The sequence below is a fragment of the Uranotaenia lowii genome, chromosome 2, assembly GCF_029784155.1.
Source record: "Uranotaenia lowii strain MFRU-FL chromosome 2, ASM2978415v1, whole genome shotgun sequence".
Taxonomy (NCBI): Eukaryota; Metazoa; Arthropoda; class Insecta; order Diptera; family Culicidae; genus Uranotaenia; species Uranotaenia lowii.
The window spans coordinates 46,802,428-46,814,608 of record NC_073692.1 but is presented as its reverse complement, the minus strand read 5'-3'; the positions used below and the strand labels follow the sequence as shown (position 1 = coordinate 46,814,608).

Here is a 12,181-nt window from a genome sequence, read left to right as displayed (position 1 = left end):
AAATTTTGATTTGATATGTGTATCGAAAAAGTAATCGATAAACATTAAATAAATTTTATCAAATTGTTAAATTTGCTTTAATTTTCATAATTATTGAAGTGGAGCATCATCAAGTTTTTAAATAAAATGCAAATGTTGTAAAACTTAGATGGATATTTGATGTTTTTAAAACATTTTTTTTCTAAATTTAATTTCGATTACGATGTGAATGCGATTCGGAGAGTTGGTAAATTAAGATTTGATCTGTTTTCCTGAGGTCACAACGAAAGCTCACAACGCTCAAACAACTGTGGAGACCACTTTAAAAACCAAAAATGGTATGAAATAAACAAAAACAATCGGACAAAATGTCCGATTATGTAATGAAAATTACAGATACCACAAAGCAACAGAAATTACATTTTTCCGAGGTGCATGGACTTTAAGAGCTAATTATCACTAATAAGAACCAATGCAATAATTTTTTTCTTATAAGCTCTTGTTTTCGAGATAACTCTTGAAAGTAGCTGAAAATTCATTGAATAAATGTGTGCACTTTTTTGGCAAACTAAAGAACATTTCAAAGATTTTGAAAACACATTTTTATTCAATGAACAACTTGTCAAAAGACCACGTATAATTTTATCATTTAAAAAAAAAGTTACAGTAGTTTTCTTTATGTTGATTTTCCCAATTTGGCAGCAAAAATGCTGTTTCCGTGTAAATGTGTCGAATATTGATATTTTTTGAAAATTTAAATATTTTAGTTGGAATTGTAATTGACCCGATATTTAGTGATGGTCACCTTGTTGTTAAATTACATCATTTCAAATCAAGGAGATTCCTCCGACTTTCATTTTTAATGAAGCTGAAGAAAATTTACGTAATTTTTTTTTTTTTAAATGATATAAACCAAGAAAATCATTTAATTCTGAAAACATGGTAATTTCGGAAAGAGATTAAAGGAGGATTCCCATACAAAATTAACAAAAATTTTGACACAATTCGAACAATTAATGGAAACAACTAAGCCGATCAGCCCCCTGAGAAATTTTGAGCATCGGATTAACAATTCAGAGTTAGTACCACGATCATGTGTGGCTTTCAGAATTAAATTTGAGATTAAGGCTTTCAATTAGAAGTAGAAAATTAAAAATTCTTATTCTGCTTATCAATCCAAGTCAGAAAAAATATGCCAGATGCAAAAGATCTCTGCTTAAAGTCTAACTTTATTATTTAATTTTAATCGCCGTAATTTTTTTGATTCTAATTTTAAATGGTATACTCGGTGTAATGAAAAACAAGAAGGATTTTTATTCAATTATGTTTATAGAATACTAGCTGACCCGGTGTGCTTTGCTACACCTTTCAAAATCGAATGATATTTTCAGAATTTATTCAATTTTTTATTGTTTTGTTGACATTATTTTAAATCAAAACATAACATGATTCTTAAGCAACCGCTATAAAATGTGAGCTGCGGCTGGAGTTTCGGAATTCTACACAAAAATAACTAATATTCTGAATCTTGATTTGTGTTTAAGAGATCTGATAATTTTAATCTGTTTCTTTAAGCTTCGCCCTAAAAAGCAGGGTTCCTAATAAATCGTACGCAAACATTGTATCAAATATTGTTTCATTGGTTGATAATTTTTTAAGCTTTCCAACCAAATTTATATGGAACCCCTCCTTTCTTCTCCTCTCTACACTGTAAAGCGTAAGGGTCTATACCTTTCTATGCCATATTTGTTTCCATTTGTTGGCTTTGTCAGCATAAATTGAGAAAATTATATTGGGTTCACCTTCCTCCTCCTATGTACCTGCTCACTGAAAGGAGGATGGTGTGTCAGATAATCATAGAGTCATATCAAAATGATTCTCCATGTTAAGTTCTGTCCGTTTCTCGGATTTTGTAAAAAAAAAAGTTAAATGTAAGCTTTCTTCTTCCCTTCCTTTATTGTCAATTCTATCATCCCACTGCAAGAAAGGAATTGTTAGCCATAGAAAAATTTCTCGTATTGAAATACCATCTCATGCCAAATTTGGTTTATTTGTGGTGTAAATTCTTGAGTTATGAATGGAAGTACCATCCCCTTTCCGATCTGCCCATTGAATGGAGGGGTGAGAACTTAATATTCATAAAAGTATTTTTTGTACTCAAAAAATTTTCGATACCACATTTTATTTCATTTGCTCTATTAATTCTCAAGTTATGCAAAAAATGTATGGTAGCCCCTCTTTCCCCTTTATATCTTCCCGCTGAATAAAGGTGGGGCTTCAATTTATAATAGAAACATTTCTCGTACCCAAATACCCTCACATGCCAAATATGGTTCATGTTTGCTGGATCAGATTTCCAGTTATACTGAAAATAGTAAGGGAGACCTCTTCTCCCCCTTTTCATCCACCTTTTTGAAGGATTGAGAGATACCAAATATTCAAAGAAGCATTTCTCGTACACAAATATCGCTCCATGCTAAATTTGGTTCCATTTGCTGTTGTAGTTCCTGAGTTATGCAATAAGAATTGTATGGAACTTCCTTTCCTCTTTCCTTTCTCCCCGCTGGAAGAAGGAAGGGGTCTCAAACAATCATTAGGACATGTCACGTTCCCAAATACCCGCCCATGCCAAATTTGGTTCCATTTGGTTGATTACTATTTGAGTTATGTAAAAATTATAAAAGAGGGCTCCTCCCATCTTTATATCTCTCTACTGGAAAGAGGGAGGGGTCTCAAATAATCATAGAAATATTTTTCGTATCCAAATACCTTCCCATGCCAAATTTGGTTCCAATATCTTGAATAATTTTTGAGTTATATGAAAAATTGTAAGGTAGCCTCTCTCCCCCTTCTTATCACTCCACTGAGAAGAGGGAGGGGTACCAAATATTTATTGAAATATTCCCCGTTCCCAAATACCACCCCATGCCAAATTTGATACCATTTGCTTGATTGGTTCTCGAGTTGTGTAAAAAATTGTCTTATGTTTGGGAGGCCCCTCCCCTCCTTCCTGTTAGGGGGAGGGGGCCCAAACCTTAATAGGAACCTTCCCCGGCCTCCAATGTCCCCACCTGCCAAATTTCACGTAAATCGGTTCAGTAGTTTCTGAGTCTATAGGGAACAGACAGACAGACAGACAGACAGAAATTCATTTATATATATATACTAGCTGACCCGGTGTGCTTTGCTACACCTTTCAAAATCAAATGATATTTTTAGGAATTATTTAAATTTTTATTGTTTTGTTGGGATTATTTTATCTAAATCAAATTGTAACGTAATTCATAGGCAACCGCTATAAAATGAGAGCTGCAGCTGGAGTTTCGATTTGCAACACAAAGATAACTTAAACTTATATTCTGAATCTTGATCTATAAATTTGTGTTAAAGATCTGATAATTTTTATCTGTTTCCTTAAGCTTCGCTTTAAAAAAGCAGGGTCCCAAATTAATCGTTCGCAAACAATCTAATTTATAAAATATGGTTGTTTTTGCTTGATATGTTCTGGATTTATGCTAAAAAACTGATAAGAGAGCCCCCCCCTATCCTTCCCTTCACCCATTACTGAATGGAGATCGTGATCTTTAATAATCATACCCATTTTTTCGTTCCCAAAAATCCTCTTGTATCAGATCTAGTTCCATTGGTTGATAATTTTTTAATCTTTACATAAATGGAGCCCCTTCCTTTCTTCCCCTCTCTACACTGTAAAGCGTAAGGGTCTGTAACAATTGTAGAAACACATCTCGCAACCAAGTACCTTTCTATGCCATATTTGTTTCCATTTGTTGGCTTCGTTAGCATAAATTGGGAACTTATGCTAACAAAATTGTATTGGCCTTACCCCCCTTCTCCCATGTACCTACTCACTGAAAGGAGAATGGTGTGTCAAATAATCATAGAATCATACCCAATTGATTTTCCATGTTAAGTTTTGTCCATTTATAGAATTTTGTAAAAAAAAGTTAAATGTAAGCTGTTCTCTTCCCTTCCCATTTTCCCAATTCTATTATCCTACTGCAAGAAAGGAATTGTTTCACATAGAAAAATTTCTCGTGTTGAAATACCATCTCATGCCGAATCTGGTTTTATTTGCGTAGTAAATTCTTGAGTTGTGCATAAACTTGAAAGGGAGTACCATCCCCCCTTCTGTTCTCCCCATTGAATGGAGGGGTGAGAACTTAATATTCATAAAAGTATTTTTCGTACTCAAACACATTTTGATGCCAAATTTGGTTTCACTTGCTCGATTAATTCTCGAGTTATGCAAAAAAATTGTATGGAAGCCCCCGTTTCCCCCTTTATATCTTTCCGCTGAAAAGGTGGGGATTCAATTTATAATAGGAACATTTCTTGTATCCAAATACCCTCACATGCCGAATATGGTTCAATTTCGATCAGCTCTCCAGTTATACTAAAAATTGTAATGGAGACCTCTCCTCCTTCTTTTCATCCTCCTCTTTGAAGAAGAGAGCGATACCAAATATTCATAGAAGCATTTCTCGTACTCAAATATTGTTCCGTGAAAAATTTGGTTCTATTAGGTTGTAGTTCTTAAGTTATACAGTAAAAACTGTATGAAACTTCCTCCCTCTTTCCTTTCTCCCCGCTAGAAGTAGAAAAGGGTCTAAAACAATCATTAGTACATGTCACGTTCCCAAACACCCGCCCATGCCAAGTTTGGTTTCATTTGCTTAATTTGTTTTTGAGTTATGTAAAAAACTTTAAAAGAGGTCCCCTCCCCCCTTTATATCTCCCTACTGGAAAGAGGTTGGGTCTCAAATGATCATAGAAATATTTTTCGTATCCAAATACCCTCCTATGCTAAATTTGGTTCAATTTGCTTTATTAGTTTTTGAATTATGTAAAAAAATATAAAAGAGCCCCCCCCCCCCCGCTTTCTACTGAGAAGTGGGAGGGGTCTCAAATAAACATTGAAATATTTTTCGTATCCAAATACCTTCCCATGCCAAATTTGGATCCAATATCTTGATTATTTCTCCCGTTATTTGAAAAATTGTAAAGTAGGCCCCCTCCCCCCTTTATATCACCCCACTGAGAGGAGGGAGGGGTACCTTACCTTCATGGAAATATTCCTCGTTCCCAAATACCACCCCATGCCAAGTTTGATACCATTTGCTTGATTGGTTTTCGAGTTATGCAAAAAGTTGTCTTTTATTCGGGAGGCCCCTCCCCCCCTTCATGAGAGAGGGAGGGGTCTCAGACCATAATAGGAACCTTCCCCTGCCTCCAATACCCCACCCTGGCAAGTTTCACTCAAATCGGTTCAGTAGTTTCCGAGTCTATAGGGAACAGACAGACAGACAGACAGACAGACAGACAGACAGACAGACAGAAATTCATTTTTATATATATAGATAAGTTATATTTTGATAGCCGAGTTTCGGGTTTTTAAAAACTAAAACTAAACTACACTTCACGACTGACTATTAACGACTGCCTTTATTCAACATTATCTTTCACTGCACAACTCCCGTTCACACGTTGGTTCTGCAATCCGATGCCCCACCGTCCGGTCACGTAGTCCTGGGAACGATTAATTGTCGAATCAGCTAAGATGGTGCTGATGATGTTGTCGCTGTTTCTAGGGAAGCCAGTGTTTCTGCTAATTTGTGTTGCGCTTCCGTCAACCTGTCGATAACTACCCCCTCCCTACGAAAGGAACGTCCCGTTCCGTATGTTCTAAGAATCAGCAACACGATGATGATTACCGTTGCAGTGCCAATGAACGAGAAGCTTCCGATCAATTTCCAAAATTTCAAATCCAGGTGGTATTGTTGCAGATAAACGTGATTAAGCCTTTTCCGGTTAGAAATAGTTTCAGCATTAATTTTCTCCAATTCATATAATTTGTGTTGTTTCCAATTGATTTTTAAATTGTGGAAAGCTCTTTCGATGATATCGATTGGACTTTCAAGTTCGTTGTTCGTAAAGTTTTCTTTGTCGAATATAACGGTACAATTGGTGAATGAAATGAGAACATTTCCATTTATGGTTCTGTTATCTGGACCACAAGTTGATTCTAGCGTCTGATCTTTTGCATTTCTGATCAATATCGTATTATCATTAATAAGTTCCTTGGATGTCTCATTCTGTACCACATAACGGCAAGTGGTTTGTTTTCCATCAATGAGGGATGCTAAGCATTCATCATTAAGTTCTTTTAGATAGGCTGCTTTCTGAACAAAATTGTCTGGTTTTTCAGTAATGTACAATTTACTGGCGGTTTTCAAGATGTGCGTTGGGTATTGGTACAAAATGCGGTTATTTGTTACGAGTGGAAAAAGTCGCATAATATCCGATGTTGTCGAGTTTTCCAGTAACGGAACGTGCATAAGGTACAGAAGCATTTTAGAGCTGGTTACAAACTTTGGTGTGACAAACTGTAAAGCTTCATCGGGCAGATTTAAGTTTACTCCTTGATCTTGGATTAACTCTCTGATCGCCAAAATTTCTCGAATCGACAATATTCTGTTATGTGTTATCGATAATTTCGATAACATGATGGCATCTTGGATGTCTTCGAGCATTTTGTTCAGAATGTCTATGTTCATAATTGCGGTGATGATTTCAATGTCGTTCATCATAATTTTGTTGATATTCGCTGGTAACATAACTTCCTTGATGGCGTTAGTCAGGTGCTGAATACGCTTGTCGATGTTCTCGTTAACTTTAAATTGTTGATTGTTTTGATCAATGAGATCGTTCATGGTACTGTTGATGACTTGAAGGTCTGCGGCGTCCGGAGTCCCAGCAATCCATTTCCAGATCGTTCCAATAGTGTCCCATCTTTTCGAGCGGTGATGTGTACGTGGTTTCAATTGATATAGATTGTTGTACAATTGTTTTGCCTTATATTTAAGGATGTTTTTTAGTGGGTTGTTAGTTTCAACGTTATTTCTATAGGAAAAACTTATAAGTGTTTCTGTCGCTTCTTCTATTGATGATAAATTTATTGGATGTACTATTTTTATTGTTCCAATTTGGATTTTACATTCTCTTTCCTTTACTAGTAAGATTGGGTCGTTTCCAAAATGTTTGATAGATAATTTTTGTGCTTGACAGAAGCATAATGCTATCATGAGTAGTGCTACTCTGTTATTCTAAAAATAAAGAAAAATAGTATTAGTAATGGATTAGTACTATAATGACATTTCATTTTATTTTTTTCTGTTTTCCTCCTCGGGTTTATGACTCTGCTTTTTATTGTAACAATTGTCGTAGAACTTTATTTCTGTTCAAACGAATCTTGATAGAGGTGTTTTTTTTCAATTCAGTATGCATCCTCTCCGCCCTTCGAAAAAAAATCTTGCAATTTGGAATTTTTGTTTTGACTGAATTTTTATTCCAAAAAAGTAAAATTGCAGGATTTTGTTGTGTTGTTAGATCATTAATTACTCTTTGTAAGCGATTTTGAAATTGGCAATTAATTTTTACTAGCTCGTTGTTTTCTGTTATGAAAATCTTGTTATCAATCTGAAGATTAAGGATTTTTTTTTGTGATATCTGAGTTAGATCATTATTGTCAAGGTTTCCAGTAATTCCTGTTCTGACCAAATTTAAAAAGTCTCTATTAGATGTAAATTTTGGTTTTAATTCTTTCCAAATTTGTTTAGCTATGTTAAACTTGGTTGACAAAAGTTCGATTATATTTGAGTAATTTCCAAGATATTCGATTCCATTCAGTTTCTGTTGGAGTTTCGTAAAAATGGGTTCTTATAATTCCCTTTTTTTTATATATATGAAAAGTCTGTGTTGACCCGTTTTTACGAAATAGTAGTCATCTTCCAGGACAAGCTGTTCAGGGTTGTTCTCTAGGCTGGAATTGTGTATGGGCTGAGAAACGATTAGTCTAAATAAAATAGAAATAGAAAGGCTTAGAGAGATGAGCGGTGGTTCCAACCTGAAAATAAAAATCTATTAATTTATAGTCTTTTAATATTTTCTTTATGGATCTCCCGTCCAGACCTATCGAGGATTGCTCTTCCTTTATCTTCAATAGCTTTGGTCGGTTGATACTTTTCTTTAGTCTTTCGCTTGATTCCCTGAATCTTTTTAAAGACTATGTCATCGCTATCTATGTGAGGTTTCCCTTCTCTACCCTTGTTATGGTAGTCTAAATTTTTCTTTTGTGTTTTTTCATTTGCATTAATATCGGATGGAATTCTGGATAAAGCGTCTGCAACCACATTTTGTTTGCCAGGACGATACTTTATCTCATATTGGTATTCTTTTAATTGAAGAGTCCAACGAATAATTTTTGAATTTGGATTTTTCAGACTCAACGCATATGTCAATGGTTGATGATCCGTAAAAAGAGTAAACTTTCTTCCAAATAAATAAGGTCGAAAGTATCTTGTTGCCCAGACAATGGCAAGAAGTTCTTTTTCAATTGCTGAGTAATTTTCCTCTGTTTTTGTAAGAGTACGAGAAGCGTATGCTATCGGTCGATCCTTTCCAATCGCACCTTGCGAAAGCACTGCTCCTATGGCAAAATTACTAGCATCGGTTGTTAAAATGAAAGGTTGGTTAAAGTCGGGATAAGCCAAGATATCGCTTTGGGTCAATAGTTGTTTACAAAATTCAAAAGTTTTGATAAACTTTTCATTGTGATCGATTTCCTGTCCTTTTCTCAGTTGACCAGTTAAGGGTTTCGTAATTTTGGCAAAATCTTTTACAAACTTTCTGTAGTAACCAAGAATACCTAAAAATCCTTTCAGTTCTTTTTGATTCCTAGGAACCGGCCAATTCTGAATAGCTTTGATCTTATCCGGATTGGGTTTGACGCCGTTTTCAGTTACTATGTGGCCTAAAAATCCAACTTCTTTCTTTAAAAATTCACTCTTATCGAGTTGAATTTTCAAATTGACATTTTGCAATGCCTTAAAAACTTTTTCGATGCTCTCTAAATGTTCTTGTAGAGATGTTGAATAGATGATTATATCATCCATATAAACTAAGCAACAATTTCCTACAAGATCACGGAGAACATGATCAAGCAACCTCATCAAGGTACGAGGTGCGTTACGTAGCCCAAATGGCATACGCAGATATTCGTATAAACCGTGCTCAACCGAAAATGCAGTTTTCGGAATATCATCCGGGTGAACCTCCACTTGGTGGAGCCCAGATTTTAAATCTAATGTAGTGAAGTACTGGCATCTTCCAAGTTTATCTAGGATGTCAGTAATGTTAGGCAAAGGGTACCTGTCGTCAACCGTTTTCTCATTGAGTTTACGGTAGTCTACTACCAGGCGCCACTTTTGCTTTCCTGAAGCATCCACCTTTTTTGGAACTATCCAAATCGGTGAACACCATGGAGATGAACTAGGACGAATAATACCTTGTTCAAGCATTTCATTAATTTGTTTTTGGACCTCTTCTCTGTGTATGAAAGGGTATCTATAGCTTTTCGTATATACTGGAATGTCATCCGTAGTTCTGATCCGATGTTTGACTACGTTCGTAAAAGTCAAATCGGTGCCTTCTTCGTAAAAGACATCGTATTTCGATAGAACTTTTAATAATTTGGATTTCTCCTCATAATTGAGGTGTTCGAGTCTTAAATTTGACTCAATTTTATGAGAACCCCTAAACTCTTTCCTTTGTTTTATAAGCTCAAAATTGTCTATTTCCATATGCATGGAGATAGCATCCACATAGTTGGCAAATAGTCTACACTGTTTGGTGTTCCGTTTAATGTTAATCAGTGGAACACACGTTTTGAAATTGGACGCGTAGTATAAACCAGACGGAATAAAGACATCCTCGGCTACTTCTACATCGTTATTCAAAACAAAGTCCCCCTGGCACACGGGTACTGTTATTTTATGAACTGCTGACTGGTGTTCATGGAAATTTACAATAATCGCGTCTGGATATTTTTTATGTAAAGAAAACGTATATCCATTCACGATGATATTATTGGCCGCCGTATTAATAACGACACCAAGGTCTACCATGGTTTCATAACCGATGAGGCCATGGAAATATTCGTGGAATTTAAAAATTTTAAATTTCTGGGGTTTTTCAAAAATTTGAGGAAACATATTTATAAACACATGTTTGTTTATATTGAACGTTCCGTAAATGTTTTTCACTTTTGACGCGGGTCCATTTAGCATAATTTCAGTAGGTACAACATCTGGAGATAAATAATTTTTATTGGCTCCGGTATCTATTAACAATCTTAACACGCCATATTTTGTGCAGACTTTAAGATACGGAAGGAAATTGTTTTGTGTCATTCTGGCTGTTGTGGGCCGAAAGAATGATGAAAATTTAAGTCTTCGTGATTGTTTAGGTGTTTTTCTCTTTTAACGATCCCCGAACCCCGTGTTTGTGATTGAAAGTTATTAGGATTGTTATTATTTTGTTGATAATTATTATTTTGTTGATAATTATTATTTTGTTGAGAATTATTATTTCTATTATAATTTGGTCGGTTATAAGCCGGCCGGTTATAATTTGGTCGATAATAGTTTGATTGATTATAATTTTGTTGATTAGGATGTAATTGAGTCTGTGGGTTCTTGTTTCTGTCTGCTTTTCTGATAGCAGCATTGGTTTGTTCTAAGGCGCATTCGTACGCCGATTTTAAATTTTCCGGTCGGTAGATCCGGGTTAGATTAGAGATTTCTCCCTGTAATCCATCAATGAAAGCTTGTTTGATCATTTCTTCATAATTAGCAGAAATGATTCTGGCACAGGGGCGCATCTCTTCGTTTAGATTTATTTTCGCCTGTATATCGGCTAAGAGTGTTTTACACTCTTGGTAAAATAATGTAACGTCTCTGTTACCCTGTCGAAGAGACGGTATTTTTGCCCCTAGTGTGTGCAAATCACGCTTATCCCCGAATATTTCTTTCAGTAGTGCTTTCATATTCTCCCAAGTTGAACCACAATGGTGTGCGAGCAAGGCTTCACTTGCCCTACCAATTATTTTGTCCCTTATTATGTTCTCCCACAGTGGCATCACTATTGAAACATCACTAGTCCTTACGTCCCTTAGACAGAGACTTAATTTTATCTCTACCGAATTCAGCCAGGCGGGGAGGTATTTTGCGTCCCCGTCATAGGTCGGAATTAATTTGAGCGGATCGGGTATTTTAGTTAAATTAGAGTGTGCCTGAAATTGTTCGTTTGAATTTGTCGCAACACTTGCTGAGTTAATTGAAAGCCTTTCCAGCTGCGCGCGCTGGTTTTCAATCAATGCAGCCAACTCTTCGATTCTCTGTTGTAATTCATCCGATCTAGTCGTTGGAGCCATTTTTTTTTTCTAATTATGATCACTGGAAATTTTTGATACTCCAACTTTGTTTCTTGTGAAAAGTGTGCTTTTTGCTTTTTAAATTTTCCTTATTAAGGTTGAATAATCACTAAACGGTAAACCACCGTTTTTCACTTGAACTCTAGCCTAATAGTAATTAAAATGACTTACCCGGTACATCTGATTGGTGGTCCTTGTGCGGGGAGTTAATTATCTTGTTCCGATGCAAATTCACGGTAATCCTCCGCGAATGGCCGCTGCCGATCACAAAACTAAGTATTTAACTCACACACGCACTATCCTACCGACTGCGCCAGTTATATTTTGATAGCCGAGTTTCGGGTTTTTAAAAACTAAAACTAAACTACACTTCACGACTGACTATTAACGACTGCCTTTATTCAACATTATCTTTCACTGCACAACTCCCGTTCACACGTTGGTTCTGCAATCCGATGCCCCACCGTCCGGTCACGTAGTCCTGGGAACGATTAATTGTCGAATCAGCTAAGATGGTGCTGATGATGTTGTCGCTGTTTCTAGGGAAGCCAGTGTTTCTGCTAATTTGTGTTGCGCTTCCGTCAACCTGTCGATAACTTATATATAGATGAAAGAAAGGTGGAAAGACAAGCATAAGTGCGCCGATAGAAGAAAGCTTGATAGTTTTTGAAATTTAAGGCTTGTAGCAACGACTTGCAGCGAGAATCTGAAAAAGACAACGTCACTAGAACTGTTCTTGCATAAAGAAAGCTCAGTAGGCTCTTGGCAAAGATATCGTCACTTCAAGATAAAGAAGTGAGCTTTGCCGCGAACATTAATTCTTCTATACGGACTTTCGATGTTCGCAATGCCACCTTAAGAGTTCGGGCAACAAGATTCATGCATCTAGCCATGGTAACCAATGTGTGTCTT

General features: G+C 36.0%; 2 protein-coding genes across 7 annotated transcripts in view; one reads left to right on the top strand and one right to left on the bottom strand.

Annotated features, from left to right (window-relative positions):
- LOC129743966 (serine-rich adhesin for platelets-like) overlaps positions 1 to 12,181 on the top strand; it is a 274,223-nt gene that overhangs the window by 175,831 nt on the left and 86,211 nt on the right. The window lies entirely within an intron of this gene.
- Positions 5,391 to 11,860, bottom strand: LOC129743968 (uncharacterized). The gene is made up of 2 exons (XM_055736234.1): positions 11,441 to 11,860; positions 5,391 to 7,103 (listed from the first exon to the last, which is right to left on the bottom strand). The coding sequence occupies exons 1-2, from the start codon at positions 11,447 to 11,449 to the stop codon at positions 5,553 to 5,555; spliced, it is 1,560 nt and encodes a 519-aa protein (XP_055592209.1). The 5' UTR covers positions 11,450 to 11,860; the 3' UTR covers positions 5,391 to 5,552.